The sequence below is a fragment of the Mesoplodon bidens genome (genome assembly GCF_964165515.1).
Source record: "Mesoplodon bidens genome assembly, chromosome: 10".
In the NCBI taxonomy this organism is placed as follows: Eukaryota; Metazoa; Chordata; class Mammalia; order Artiodactyla; family Ziphiidae; genus Mesoplodon; species Mesoplodon bidens.
The window spans coordinates 44,724,409-44,737,284 of record NC_138172.1 but is presented as its reverse complement, the minus strand read 5'-3'; the positions used below and the strand labels follow the sequence as shown (position 1 = coordinate 44,737,284).

Sequence of the window (12,876 nt, the reverse complement as noted above, 5' to 3'; positions counted from 1 at the left end):
GGGCCCCAGTTAACCGATTGCCCCATCAGCTGTCGGCCGCCTTTATTCCCTGGGTCACCTGGAGCCTGGGCTGTGCAGGTGTGGGGAGAATGGTTTCTGTTGTGTCATCTAGAGGCCCACGCCAGGCATCTTGCTTGGGTCCTAGGCTGGGCAGCCCTTAGGAGAACCATGGTTCCCATCTACCGTTTTAAAGCCCTCTCCCTTCCTAGGACCTAGGCGTGTGTGGGACCTTTTAGGGCAGATTCCTTTAACAACCAAAATAACAGTGACTACGGTTGCCAAGCATCCTGTATATACAAGTCCTATATTAAATGATTTTGTCCTGTATTGACTTTGGCAGGATGCCCTAAATGTCCTGTGTTTAGCTTTTTTCAATAGAGTACAAAAATTCTGTAGTTTACAGCTATTTCACCTAGTTAACTGGCAAGTAACTTAAATTTCAACACTGGCTGAAAAAAACAATCATACCTCCACAAATGAAGATCTGGATAATCCCTCAGTCTCTCCGGCAGGTTGGGCTGAGGAAAGGAAACGGCGGGGGGTGGGGGGGCGGTTGAGAATTGAAACATTAAAAGGACTGTTTTTCAGATTCAAGAAAGGAAAAGACTGTTCTTTGACCAAAGTTCCAGGCCACGAACGAGTAATTGCTCTTAAGAACAAGTAAATGCCGTTAATTTACACAACTTCGGGTCAACACACATGCTCTGAAAATCAGCCAATGACAGTGACAGTCTCACTTTGGTGATCCCTGCAACTATGCTTCTGAGAGTTATCAAATCAATGGCAGCCCCAAACTTTAGAACATGAGCCAATCAGTGACAAATGCCCTTGAAAGCTAGCCAATCAATGACAGTACTACCCACTGGACAACAGCTAATTAGCAAATGCCTTACTACAGTAATGATGCTTCTGAAAATCAATGGGTCAACAGTAGCCTTACTTCAGTGACCACTTCTTGCCAGTGTGGTTGCCAACATGAACAGACTTTTTCTTTGACCACTGATAGGTCTACTGAACACAGTTCCATATATATGGTTCCTACTCACCAAGCACTTCAGAGCTAAAAGGGGAAATTGGCCTCCCACTGCTAGAAGACAGAATGACCCTAGATATCTGTATATATGACTCTATCCCAGGAGTTACTTACTATACAGTAAAAATTACAAGATATTGCTGAAATTAATAAAAATCTAAATAAATGGAGAGATTTACCATGTTCACGAATCAAGAGTCTATATAATTAAGATGTCAATTATACCAAAATTGATCTATAGATTCAATACAATCTCAATCAAAATCCCAGGATATATTTTGTAGAAATTGACAAACTGATTCTAACATTCATATGGAAATGCAAAGGACCTGGAAATGCCAAAACAACAAAAAACAAAGTAGGAGGACTAACAATATATGACTTCAATACTTAGAAAAACTATAGTAATTAATGCAGTGTGTTAATGGCATCAAGATGGACAAACAGATCAACAAACAGGAACAAAACAGAGTCTAGAACTAGACCCACACATATATGGACAATGGTGCTACAACAAGTTACCCATTTGAAAAGGAAGGGAATGTGAGAGAGAGGGAGGAAGGAACTTGGATCCATACCTCATGCCCTATACAAAGTTTAATTCAAAATAGATGACAGAACTAAATGTAAAATCTAAAACTATAAAACTCCTAGAAGGAAAAATAGGAAAAAGCCTTTGTAAAATTGGGTAAGGCAAAGATTTCTTTAAAATGCCACTAAAAGCACAATCCACAAAGGAACAAACTGATAAATTAGACCTCATCAATATTAAAAGCTTCTGTTCTTCAAAAGATATTGTTAAGAGAATGAAAAGACAGACCACAAGCTGGGAGAAAATGTTTGGAAATCACATATACAAAAAAGGACCTGTATCTATAATATATAAAAACCTCTCAAAGATCAATAAAAAGAAAAGCCAGTAAAAACATAGGCAAAAGATATAAACAGAGACTTTACCAAAGACATAATGGAAGGCAAGTAAGCACATGAAAACATGCTCAACATCAAGTCATTAGGGAAAGCAAATTAAAACCTTAGTGAGATAGCATTACACACTTATTATAATAGCTAAAATTTTTAATGCTAACAATATCAAGTGTAGGCAAAGATGTATTAGAAATGGAACTCTCACACAATGCTGGTAGGAAGGTAAAGCGGCGCAACTTCTTGGTAGAACAATCTGAAGATACTTAAAAAGTTAAATATACACATACCTTATGACTCAGCCGTTCCACTTCTGGTGTTTACCTAAGAGAAGTAAAAGTGTGCATCCTTACAAAGACTTGAACACAAATGTTCACAGCAGCTTTATTTGTAATAGCCAAAAACTGGAAATAACCCAAACGCCCATCAAGAGGTGAATGTACAAATAGATGGTGGTATATCAATAGTAGAATACTACTCAGCAATAGAAAGGAATGAACCACTGATATTATGCAACATGGATGAATCTCAAAATAATTATACTGAGTGGAGTTCCCTTAAGGTCTAGTGGTTAGGATTTGGAAAAAAAAAAATTTTGCTGAGAAAGACACCAGACCAAAAATAATAATACATACAAGGTGTTAACATTTGTATAAAATCCTAGAAAAGGAAAGCTAATCCAAAGTGACAGAAGGAATTCCCTGGATGTCTGGTGGTTAGGACTCCATGCTTTCACTGCCAAGGGCCCAAGTTCAATCCCTGGTCGCGGAACTAAGATCCCACAAGCTGCAAGGTGCAGCCAAAACAAAAAACAAAAATAAAAAAACAAAACAAAAACAAAAAAAACCCACAGTGACAGAAAGCAGATCAGTGGTTGCTTGGGGAGAGCCAAGAGGGAGGGATTACAAAGGGGCATAAGCGAAGTTTTGGGTGTTATGGCTGTTTATTATCTTGATTGTGGTGATTGTTTCACTGGTATATACATGATAAGTCAAAACTTAACAATGACTATGATAATAAATAACACTTTATTATGCTCCAGTCACTGTTCTAACCACTTCTATGTGTATTAATGCAGTTAATCCTCAGCACAATCCTGTGAGGTAGACGGTCATCCCTATTTTACAGATAAGGAAATTAGTGCAGTTTCCATAACTTAACCAAGGTCACACGCCTGGGTTCATACCAAAGTTGGCCTAGCTCCGAATGATTAACCACTACCCTCTGCTTCCTGCAGTGGGCAAAGTCAAGCTGTCTGCATGAGTGGATGCTACAATAGAACATATTTACTTCTCTTGTAACTGCAGGTAACAGAAAATAATGGTGGCTTCTTCCAGATCATAAAAAATAACTAGATGAAATTGCAAGGGAATGTTTGCTGATGGGAGGTCACTTGGAACAGTAATGAGATGGACAAATTTAAGACAAATAGGGCCTTGCATCTGATTCAAAGGGTACAAACACCCCATTTTTGCAAAGGCATAGACTACAACTGAGTAGCGAAGAGTCACTGCAGAGTCAGAAGTAGTGAGGGTGGGCACTGTACCCAAGGTAGGTCTCCGGAAGTCTGCACTCTATTAGGACTGTCCTTCCAAGATGCAGATGGCTCCACACAGACAGGGCCCTTCCATTTTTGTGTTTAAGAGACTTCCAATATACAGATTATAATAGAGGGTCCACATAGCTTGCCTTTTTCTTAACCCTTGTTTAGGGTTACACATCTGAGAAAGGATGCAGGGGAGATAAAATTTTAAGAGGTACAAGGTCTGAAATCTACCTTGAGGGTATAAAATTCTGGCGGAAATCATTTCCCTTAGAATGTCAAAGGCATACACCATGTCATCTGACTGTCAAGGTTGCTGTTGAGAAATCCAATGCTATTCTTACTCCTGATCTTTTGTTTTCCCTCTCCAGAAACATTTTAACATCTCCTCTTTAAACCTGGTGCTTTGATCATTCACAGTGATGGTCTTTGATGTAGGTTTCCCCCCAATCCATCTTGCTGGGCACTTGGTGTATCCTTTCAATCTGGAAACCTTCCTTTGATGTTTTTAAGTTTGGGGGTTTGTTTCTTGTCTTTTCTAACTGTAAAGAGAGTTCATCTTGGGGGAAAAAGGGTTAAGAGAACCTGAAGAAAGTTTCATGATGGAAGCTGAGAGTCTGAATTAAACATCTTAGTGGGACAGGCCAGAGGAGCATGTGTTGCAGTTATGCAGAAAGAAGCAGCAGATGCTTAAGAATTAGCACAGTTAGGGACTTCCTTGGTGGTCCAGTGGTTAAGAATACACCTTCCAGGGCTTCCCTGGTGGCGCAGTGGTTGAGAGTCCGCCTGCCGATGCAGGGGACACGGGTTAGTGCCCCAGTCTGGGAAGATCCCACATGCCGCGGAGTGGCTGGGCCCGTGAGCCATGGCCGCTGAGCCTGCGCGTCCAGAGCCTGTGCTCTGCAACAGGAGAGACCACAACAGCGAGAGGCCCGCGTACCGCAAAAAAAAAAAAAAATCCACCTTCCAACGCAGGGGATGCGGGTTCAATCCCTGGTCAGGGAAATAAGATCCCACATGTCACAGGGCAACTAAGTCTGCGAGCTACAACTAATGAGCCCGCACACTCTGGAGCCCACGCCACAATTAGAGAGAAGCTGGCGCGACACAATGAAAGATCCTGCGTGCTGCAATTAAGACCCCACGCAGCCATAAATTAATAAATAAATAAATAGAATTAGCACAGTTCAGAAAAGGCAGTGATGACATTAATCAAAAGCATGAAGATGGGGAGAAACAAGAAGAGGCACCGTGAGCCTAGCTGTGGAGAGTGCTACTCTTGGATAGATGTCTTCTGCACATGGAGTTTCTGATGCAGGATGAACCTTCCACGCCAGCTAAAAGTTTTCCCACACACCTTACACTCGTAAGGTTTCTCACCAGTGTGGACATGCTCATGCTGAACCAGGGTGATTTTCTGATTGAAGGCCTTCCCATGTTCCTTACATTCAAAAGGTTTCTCCCCAGTGTGGATCCGCTGATGCTGAGTCAGGCCTGTGTTGGAGCTTAATCGTTTCCCACACTTCTTACATTCGTAGGGTTTCTCCCCAGTGTGCATTCGCTGATGGACGATGAAACTTGAGCTACAGCTGGAAGTTTTCCAACATTCCTCGCACTCATGGAGCTTCTCCCCAGTGTGGAACCTCTGGTGCTGGAGGAAGACGGGGCTGCAGCTGAAGGCCTTGCCGCACTCCCGACACTCATAGGGCTTTTCTCCAGTGTGGATTCTCTGATGCTGAATCAAGGCCATATCTGAACTGAGACCTTTCCCACATTCTTTGCATTTAAATGTTTTCTTCCCAATGTAGATTACCTGATGCCGGATAAGTAAGGAATAATATCTGAAGTATTTTCCACATTCTTTGCATTCAAAAGACTTTTCACCAGTGTGACATCTCTGATGTCTGTGGAAGTCCGCCATCCGAATGAAGCATCCGTCACATTTTCCACACTTATAAGATAGCTGACCGCTAGAAATTGTCTGATTCGTAGTGAGTTGTGTGCTAACACTAAAGTATTTTCCCAGTTTCTCACACTTCTCCCCGCTCTCCACAGCACAGGCCTCCTGATGCCTGGCTGACCCATCTGTGAAATCTCTCCTCTTTGACTTTGTCCTCTTAACCATCCTGTGGCTGTGCTGTTCTAGGTGGCTCCTGAAGCCAAGGTGCTGGGGAACATTCCCTGGCAGCCCTCCTAATGTCAGTCCGTGGGACTCTGCTTCTTTGGAAATGTGTTCTTTTGGCGTTGCTTCTTCCTTGTCAGTTCTGGTCTCCCCGCCTGATATCATGGAAAGAAAATACAAGTGTCAGCCCCCAATATCACAAAAAGAAAATACTTATGCTAAAAAGGAAACAGGATCAAGTGGTTCTAATTTTCCCTGAGTAAGGGGATATTTTCCAATACGTACACCAAATGATCAAAGACCACCACACAGCAGAGCCCCACAAGTGGAACTCTGTGAAAGAGGCCAGGGAGGCCAGCGAGGCCAGGAGCATTCCCGTAAAGAGCATGAAGACTGGAAAACAGTAGAGTCTGTTAACTAGGGCAGAAGGACCAATTGCTGTCTCCCAAGTGGATCGGATGGATCAGTGCAGATGTAAAGAAGTGACGAATGGAGAGCCCGAGGTGAGAGAAAGACTGCTGAGAGTGGAGAAGGGGCAGTCGAGCAGCTCAAGTCCTACAAAAGGTCCGACAGGCTGAAATTCCTTAAGAGCTGCTTATTTTTTTAAATGTTATCCATGTCATAATCTTTGAGAGAGACCCAACCTCTGTCATCAAGTTGGCTCTAGTAAAGCAGCAGGCTCCTATGCAGTGGCTGAGGGGACCACACAGGGCAAACACCACAGCATCTAGAAGGAAGGGGAAGACGTGCAGGCTTGCCTCTAAAAGAAAAGAGCACTGGACGTGTGAAGAACGCTTCCAAGAATGGACATCAGTCCTATAGACAACCATGTAATGAGTGTTGTCCTTTTTCCTAAAACTCTATACAGGATGTATATACGGTCTAACACACAGTAAGGAATGTGAAATCCTAAACTAACTAAAAAGGAAAAACTAATATAATCATCAGCACTGGGCCAGAGAAAAACTGCATGTGCTTACAAGCAAACTGTTTAGAAAATATTTTTTAACCCAGACAACCTGAAGTCTTGGCGTCATATCCAGAAAAGCACACAAGGCTGGAGGGGGGAGGCGGTGGGGAGCGATGTGCATTATTTTTTTTTACATATTAATTTATTTATTTATTTGGCAGCACCGGGTCTTAGTTGTGGCACGCAGGATCTTGGTTGCGGCGTGCAAGATCTTTTAGTTGCAGCATGCGGGATGTTTAGTTGTGGCATGCAAACTCTTATTAGTTGCGGCATGTGGGATCTAGTTCCCTGAGCAGAGATCGAACCCAGGCCCCCTGCATTGGGAGCACAGAGTCTAAGCCACTGGACCACCAGGGAAGTCCTGCGATGTGCATTATTAATGGACATTCTCTGTAAAGCGTCTGAAGAGCACAGGAAATTTTAACAGGCAGAGAATGGGTGAAGCAGAATAACAAAGGCAAAAAAAAAAAAAAATATATATATATATATATATATATACTATGCTGTTATTTCTAATTCTCATATCAATACCTCTCAAAATGAGGAAGCCATTCACCTTTCACTTACAAGTTTTGTTTCAAAAGTTCATCTGTTAAAAAATACATACATATATATATATATTTTTTTTAATATTTATTTATTTAGGCAGCATTGGGTCTTAGTTGCGGCACGGGGAATCTTCATTGCGTCATGCAGACTTCTTAGTTGCGGCATGCGGACCCTTAGTTGCGGCATGCATGCGGGATCTAGTTCCCCGACCAGGGGTCTAACCGAGGCCCCCTGCATTGGGAGTGCAGAGTCTTACCCACTGGACCACCAGGGAGGTATCCATATATTTTTAAGTGTCCATGGAGGGAAGATGAAACAAGAATGGCAGGATATAGGTGGACTGTTGAGGTGAGGGGTACACTGGGTGCATTTGGCTGCTGGTGTCTGCATATGTGTGAAAATTTCCATTATAAAAATAAATTTTTAGTATTTGTTAAGTTAGTGTTTGGGAACACATACTTCAATTTCCCATACAAATAATGTACCCTATGCATATGTAGATTGCCAGACAGGCCCCCAGAAGTCTATTTTCCTCATAAGGTGGCTGACATCCTCATCTTTGCAAAAACAAACTGATGGAAAAATAAAATGTTTCCACATGACAGGGGTGATAAGAGCTGCTCAGACAGTGTCCCTTGGCAGGTGGTGAGGTGGAGAGGCAAATGTGAACACGCGAAGAAATCTTGCAGCCACACCCTTCTTGGAAGAGAAGGGCCCTTCCTCACTTGAGGGAGGCAACCACTATGAATGCAGAGCATCACATGTAACGATTCCAGAGGAATGAAAACAGTCTCACAAGAGAACAAACACTCTGCGCATATTGAAATGTGAAAGCAAGAAAGCAGGCTAAGCAAAAAAGGTAGGGTCTCATACTCGCCTGGACAGACTCCTCTGAGGGCCTCCCTGCCCACGGGTTCCCGGGGATCGAGGCCCCATGGCAGTTCCCTTCGCTCCAGCTGAGAGACCAGAACAGGTCTGGTGAACGAAAAAGCTGCCCAGGGAGAAAGAAACAGGAAAACAAAGGTAGAGGGAATCATGAAGCAGGGTCACCTCTCAGCCCTCTTTTTCTCCAGTGAGCCAGGTGGGGAGAAACAAAGTGAAGTCAGCCTGTGCATCTTAGAGGACAGAAAATTCCCACAAGGCAGGGCAGAGTCTTGGAACAATCCTCTACTCAAGTGCCAAATATTCAGAGAACTTGAAGACAGAGGCAAAGGCTCTGGTGAGCTCCTGACAGCTCTTCATTTCCCTCCATGCATGGGGCAGAATCCCTCCCAGGGTTAGAGGACAGTGATTTCAAAACCTGGGAACCCAGGGCTCTCCCAACCCAGTAGCCTCTGGGGAGCTCAGCCTCCAGAGCAACTGCCCACAAGGGTTATTAGAGACCCCACAAAGTCAAAGGAAGAAAGAAGCCAGGATGCTCAAAGGGCAGGGGCAGACAAGAGCAGGGAGAAAAGATATCTCACCCAGGGAAGCCACATTTGCATAATCCTCCAGCATCACCTCCCTGTACAAGGCCCTCTGCGCAGGATCCAGGATGACCCATTCATTCTGGGTGAAGTACACAGCCACATCCTCAAAGGTCACTGGCTCCTGAAACAAGAGGTTCTTGCTCCAGCCCTGTGTGAGGGCAGAGGAGCCTAAGTAAAGGGCAGAGACTCACTGGGGCTGGTGTTATTGCCGAGGACAGCTATCCAGTGCTCAAGCCCCCTACACCCCTCTCCGCAGGGGCCAGCCCTCAGCCAGCATTGCCCTCATCAATAGGGGAGCCCCAGACTCACTGCATCCCTTGTGGTCATCCCCAGCAAACAGCCCTTCCTTCACCTGCTGATCTCTGTGTCGACTCTGCTGTGTCCTGCTCCGTGTGCCTATGGGTCCCTCTGGCTCCTGTCCCCTACGTGGGTTTTGTGTGAACATGCACAAGGGAAATCTGTATAAACACAGCCCACAGAACTTTTGTACTGATCTCTACTCCCTCTCTAATCCCGCTTAGGTCACTGGAACACAAAGGCCCAACAGGAGAAGAGTCAAATCAGACTAGAGGTATTAACAGAATTTTGAAAGGCAGAAAAAGGATAAATCACAACTGACACAGAAGAGAAGGGAAAGCTGAATCTTAACTGCTGGTGGAGGAGGAAGCAAACAAAAAGGAGTCTGATTCACACCACAGAACAAAGGATGAGCTCTGGATATTTTTAAAGTGTGAACTACTTTTTGTAACTTGGTAAAATATTCTTTTTTTGAGTTTTTATTTATTTAAAAGGAAGTTTGTTTTTTTGTTTTTGGGGTTTTTATGTTTTCTGATTGAAGTATAGTTGATTTATAACTTGGTAACACATTCGGTTTCAAAGCACCAGGGAGGAGAAAGGACCCCCAGAGTATATAGGGAATGAATGAAAAATACCTACACAAAAGCACATCACTGAGAAGCCTCAGAAAAAGAGACTTAAAACAAGATCCTAAAGGCTTTCAGAGAAGGAAAACAACACACACATGAAGACTTGGGAGTCGAGATGGCAAAGTAAAAGGAGTCATGTTTTTTAAATGCTGAGGAAAAACTTGCACTTCTTATCTAGATGGAGTCAAAGGGAACAGATTTATCCTCCTGCCTGAACCAAAATAAGACAAGTTACATAAAACAATGGTTTTCAAGATACTGGGTATCAGGCAATGAAGGACACCAATTCCTGAGAGATGGGAAGCAGAGAGGTGAGCCCTGGGATTCTACAAAAACACTACTAGAATTGCCTTATCCAAGCAAAGACTTTTTCAATCTTGTGGACAGAAGTGAAAAGGGTCTTCCTTGTATGCTGTGATGCAGATTTCCACTTTTTAGTGCATTTCCATTTTTCAGCCCAAACTGCCAAATCTATCCCAATCAATCCCCCACACTCACTTGTTTTTTCCATCCTGATTACGTCTTAGTTTGGGAATTCTCATTTCTCCACTCCCCTTAACTCCTCCCCTTCCCCAAACACACCCGACAATGACAGATGCACAACGGAAGCCACAGGCCTGGACCTGGATCTGGATGCAGAGCAGACACCTGCTCTCTTGACACCAAAAGGGTGAGAGGGCAGGGAAGGGGAGCCACAGAGGCTGAAAGGATGCTCGCTCACCGGGCGCCAGGTGATCTGGAGCATGGCAGGCGTCTCTGCTTCGCACACTGCCCCCCAGGTCCTGAGATGTGACACCGAAAGGAAAATAGAGGCACGGGTAAGAGTGATGCTGCCTCGCACCCTGCAAATACCTTCTGTCCGCCTTGGCCCCTTTCCATTCCGCTACCCCCTCACCACAAAGGCAAAGGGTTTGGAGAACCCAGTACTACACCCGGGGAAAGCGAATCTGTTACCCGGACACCGGCACCCGCATCCCAGGAAGCCACTAACCCCGCGCGGTGCAAGCGAAGAGAAAGCATGGGACTGCAGCCAGCCTCTGGGAAAGCTTCCAACAGGTTCAGTGGCAAGCGCGTTAACCGTCTCCCCTCCTCTCTAAGAACCTGGGAAGTTTCCCATCTCTGTGGTTCCCTATCGCAGCCGCAGCCGTCCTGTCCCTACTTTGGGAGACGGCAAAGGACAGAGCTGCTGGCCGGAGGGTCGGGTCCCGCAGCACCCCCATTCGGTAGCTCCTCCGGGGGATGTAGGCCGGCTGGCTCAAGCCACAGAATGGTTTCAATCCTAGGAATTACCCAGAGTTCTCTGGCGTTCACCACTTCTGGGTGGCGTTCACCACTTCTGGGTGCCCTTCCAGGTACTGAGGGGACCATTGCTCCACATGTGCCCAAGAGGCCTGGGTTCTGTGGCGACACCAATGTGGGAGGATTGGAAATTGGAAGAGTCGAGCCCATCACTTCAACCGCCAGATGTGTATGGGTTGAGAGCATAGAGCTCTGGCCAAAAACCTGGCCGCTGTACCACTTACTGGCTGTGGAACCAGCAGCAAGTTGCCTTGCCTGTTTCATTGTTAAATGGGTATGATGGTGGTACCAACCACAAAGGGCTGTTGAAGGATAATAATTAAATGAATTCATGGATTGGCAAAGTGTTTACAGTAGTGCCTGGCATGTAATAAGTGCTTACAAGTTTGTGTTGTTTTTAGAGATACAAGTGCTGCTTGGGCTCCAATGTGTGACACAGTGTAGGGAAACAGCTATTAACATTTAGCCTTAGAGCCCTTTCCCACCGTATACCCGGATGTGTGTTCCAGGCCCAACCTGGAGAAATTCAGTGCTTCTATCCAGAAAGGTAATTACAAAGGCATCTTCAGTTAGTTCAACTACATGACAGAGGGCCTGCACAGTAACAGGAATGGCTTCTCTTCAGTGACCACAGGTGCTACAGTATCCAGAGACTTTTCCTCTGCTGTCTCAAATGCCCAATGATGGGGGCCTTTCACGCACCGTGTAACCAGTCTCCTGCACTTAGGCATCTGCTGCACATTGCTCCAGCCCAGCTCCCTTTTGTAACTACACATATAAATAGATATTGAAACCAAACAGAATAATCTAGACAGCAACCGCAATCCAAAAGGAAGAACTAATATTTTTTAAATACATTAAACAAATGTATTACTTTGTTGCAATCAATTCATATTCATTAATTAAACTTCCTTGCACTAGTCACTTAAATGGTTTTTATATAATAGCTAAGATTTATGGCAGCTTAATAGGTGCTAGAAACTGTGCTAAGGCTTTATAAGCATCATCAATTTTCATTTTCACTTCTGAGATTGGTACTGTTACGTTCCTCATTTTACAACTGAGGAAACTGAAGCCAAAGAGGTTTAGAAGTAATCTGAGGCCACACAGCTAGGAAAGACCATTAACCAATACCCGTGCAGTTTCTCCTGGGAGCTGGGAAGCATTTTAAACACCATGGAAACATGACACAAAATTCTCTGGCTCCACACCCCACAGCCTCTGCTGCACTACTCAGTCCTCCTTTATTTCCCCAATAATTGTCTGAACTGCCTAATGTCATTGGTTTTGCAGTCCTCCTCCTGCCCCTCCTAGATTCATGCTCTACACATCTAGCATCCCCAGGGTGTCTTCCAAATTCTTCTAAGTTCCATGGCCTCCAAGGACAGGTGCAAACTACTGGCACAGGAGACCTGCCTCTTGGTAGACTTCATCTGTAGAAACTGATGTGGATTTCTAGCTCCCAGAAAATTTTACTGGCAGTGCTTCCACCTCATGCAATTAAATGGATCTTCTGAAAATCATGTCCTCTCTATAGACAAAGGTATCTCCCACTGGGGATAATCTCATCTCACCTCAAACCACTTTTCCCCAAACACACCCTCACCCGCATAGACACACATCCACAGCTGCCTGGCAAAGGGGAACCCAAGTCAGGCCTGAGTGTGGCGTAGACTTCTCTGAGAGCTGATCTAAGAAAAGCTGTAAGGAAGCCAGCTCACCTGGGACCACGCTGTCTGAAGCATGGCTGCCGTCCCCTGGCTTCCTGCACTGCTCTCTGATTTGGGAAGAGGAAGAGTTTCAGATCTAAGGAGAAAAGAGCTCCAAGTGAAACTACCCCTCTCTCGCAGCCCGCATTACTCCCCTTCACATCTCTCACCACCATCCCTGGACTCCCTTAACTCTTAGGACAATGACTGCCCTACCACTCCATGGCAGCCCGGCCCCTCCCCTCACCCACAGAGTTATAACTGCTCCATCCACTTGCTGGCAAGGCACAAGGCTTCTCAAAATATGCCACAACACTACATTATCCAGAACT

General features: G+C 44.8%; 1 protein-coding gene across 1 annotated transcript; it reads right to left on the bottom strand.

Annotated features, from left to right (window-relative positions):
* Positions 1 to 2,483: 2,483 nt before the first annotated feature.
* Positions 2,484 to 12,720, bottom strand: ZNF620 (zinc finger protein 620; the record flags this gene model as incomplete). The annotated part of the gene is made up of 5 exons (XM_081247358.1): positions 2,484 to 5,777; positions 8,019 to 8,132; positions 8,605 to 8,731; positions 10,258 to 10,318; positions 12,557 to 12,720. 5 exons carry the CDS (start codon positions 12,718 to 12,720, stop codon positions 4,774 to 4,776), a joined length of 1,470 nt encoding a protein of 489 aa, XP_081103484.1. The 3' UTR covers positions 2,484 to 4,773.
* Between the last annotated feature and the right edge of the window lie 156 nt (positions 12,721 to 12,876).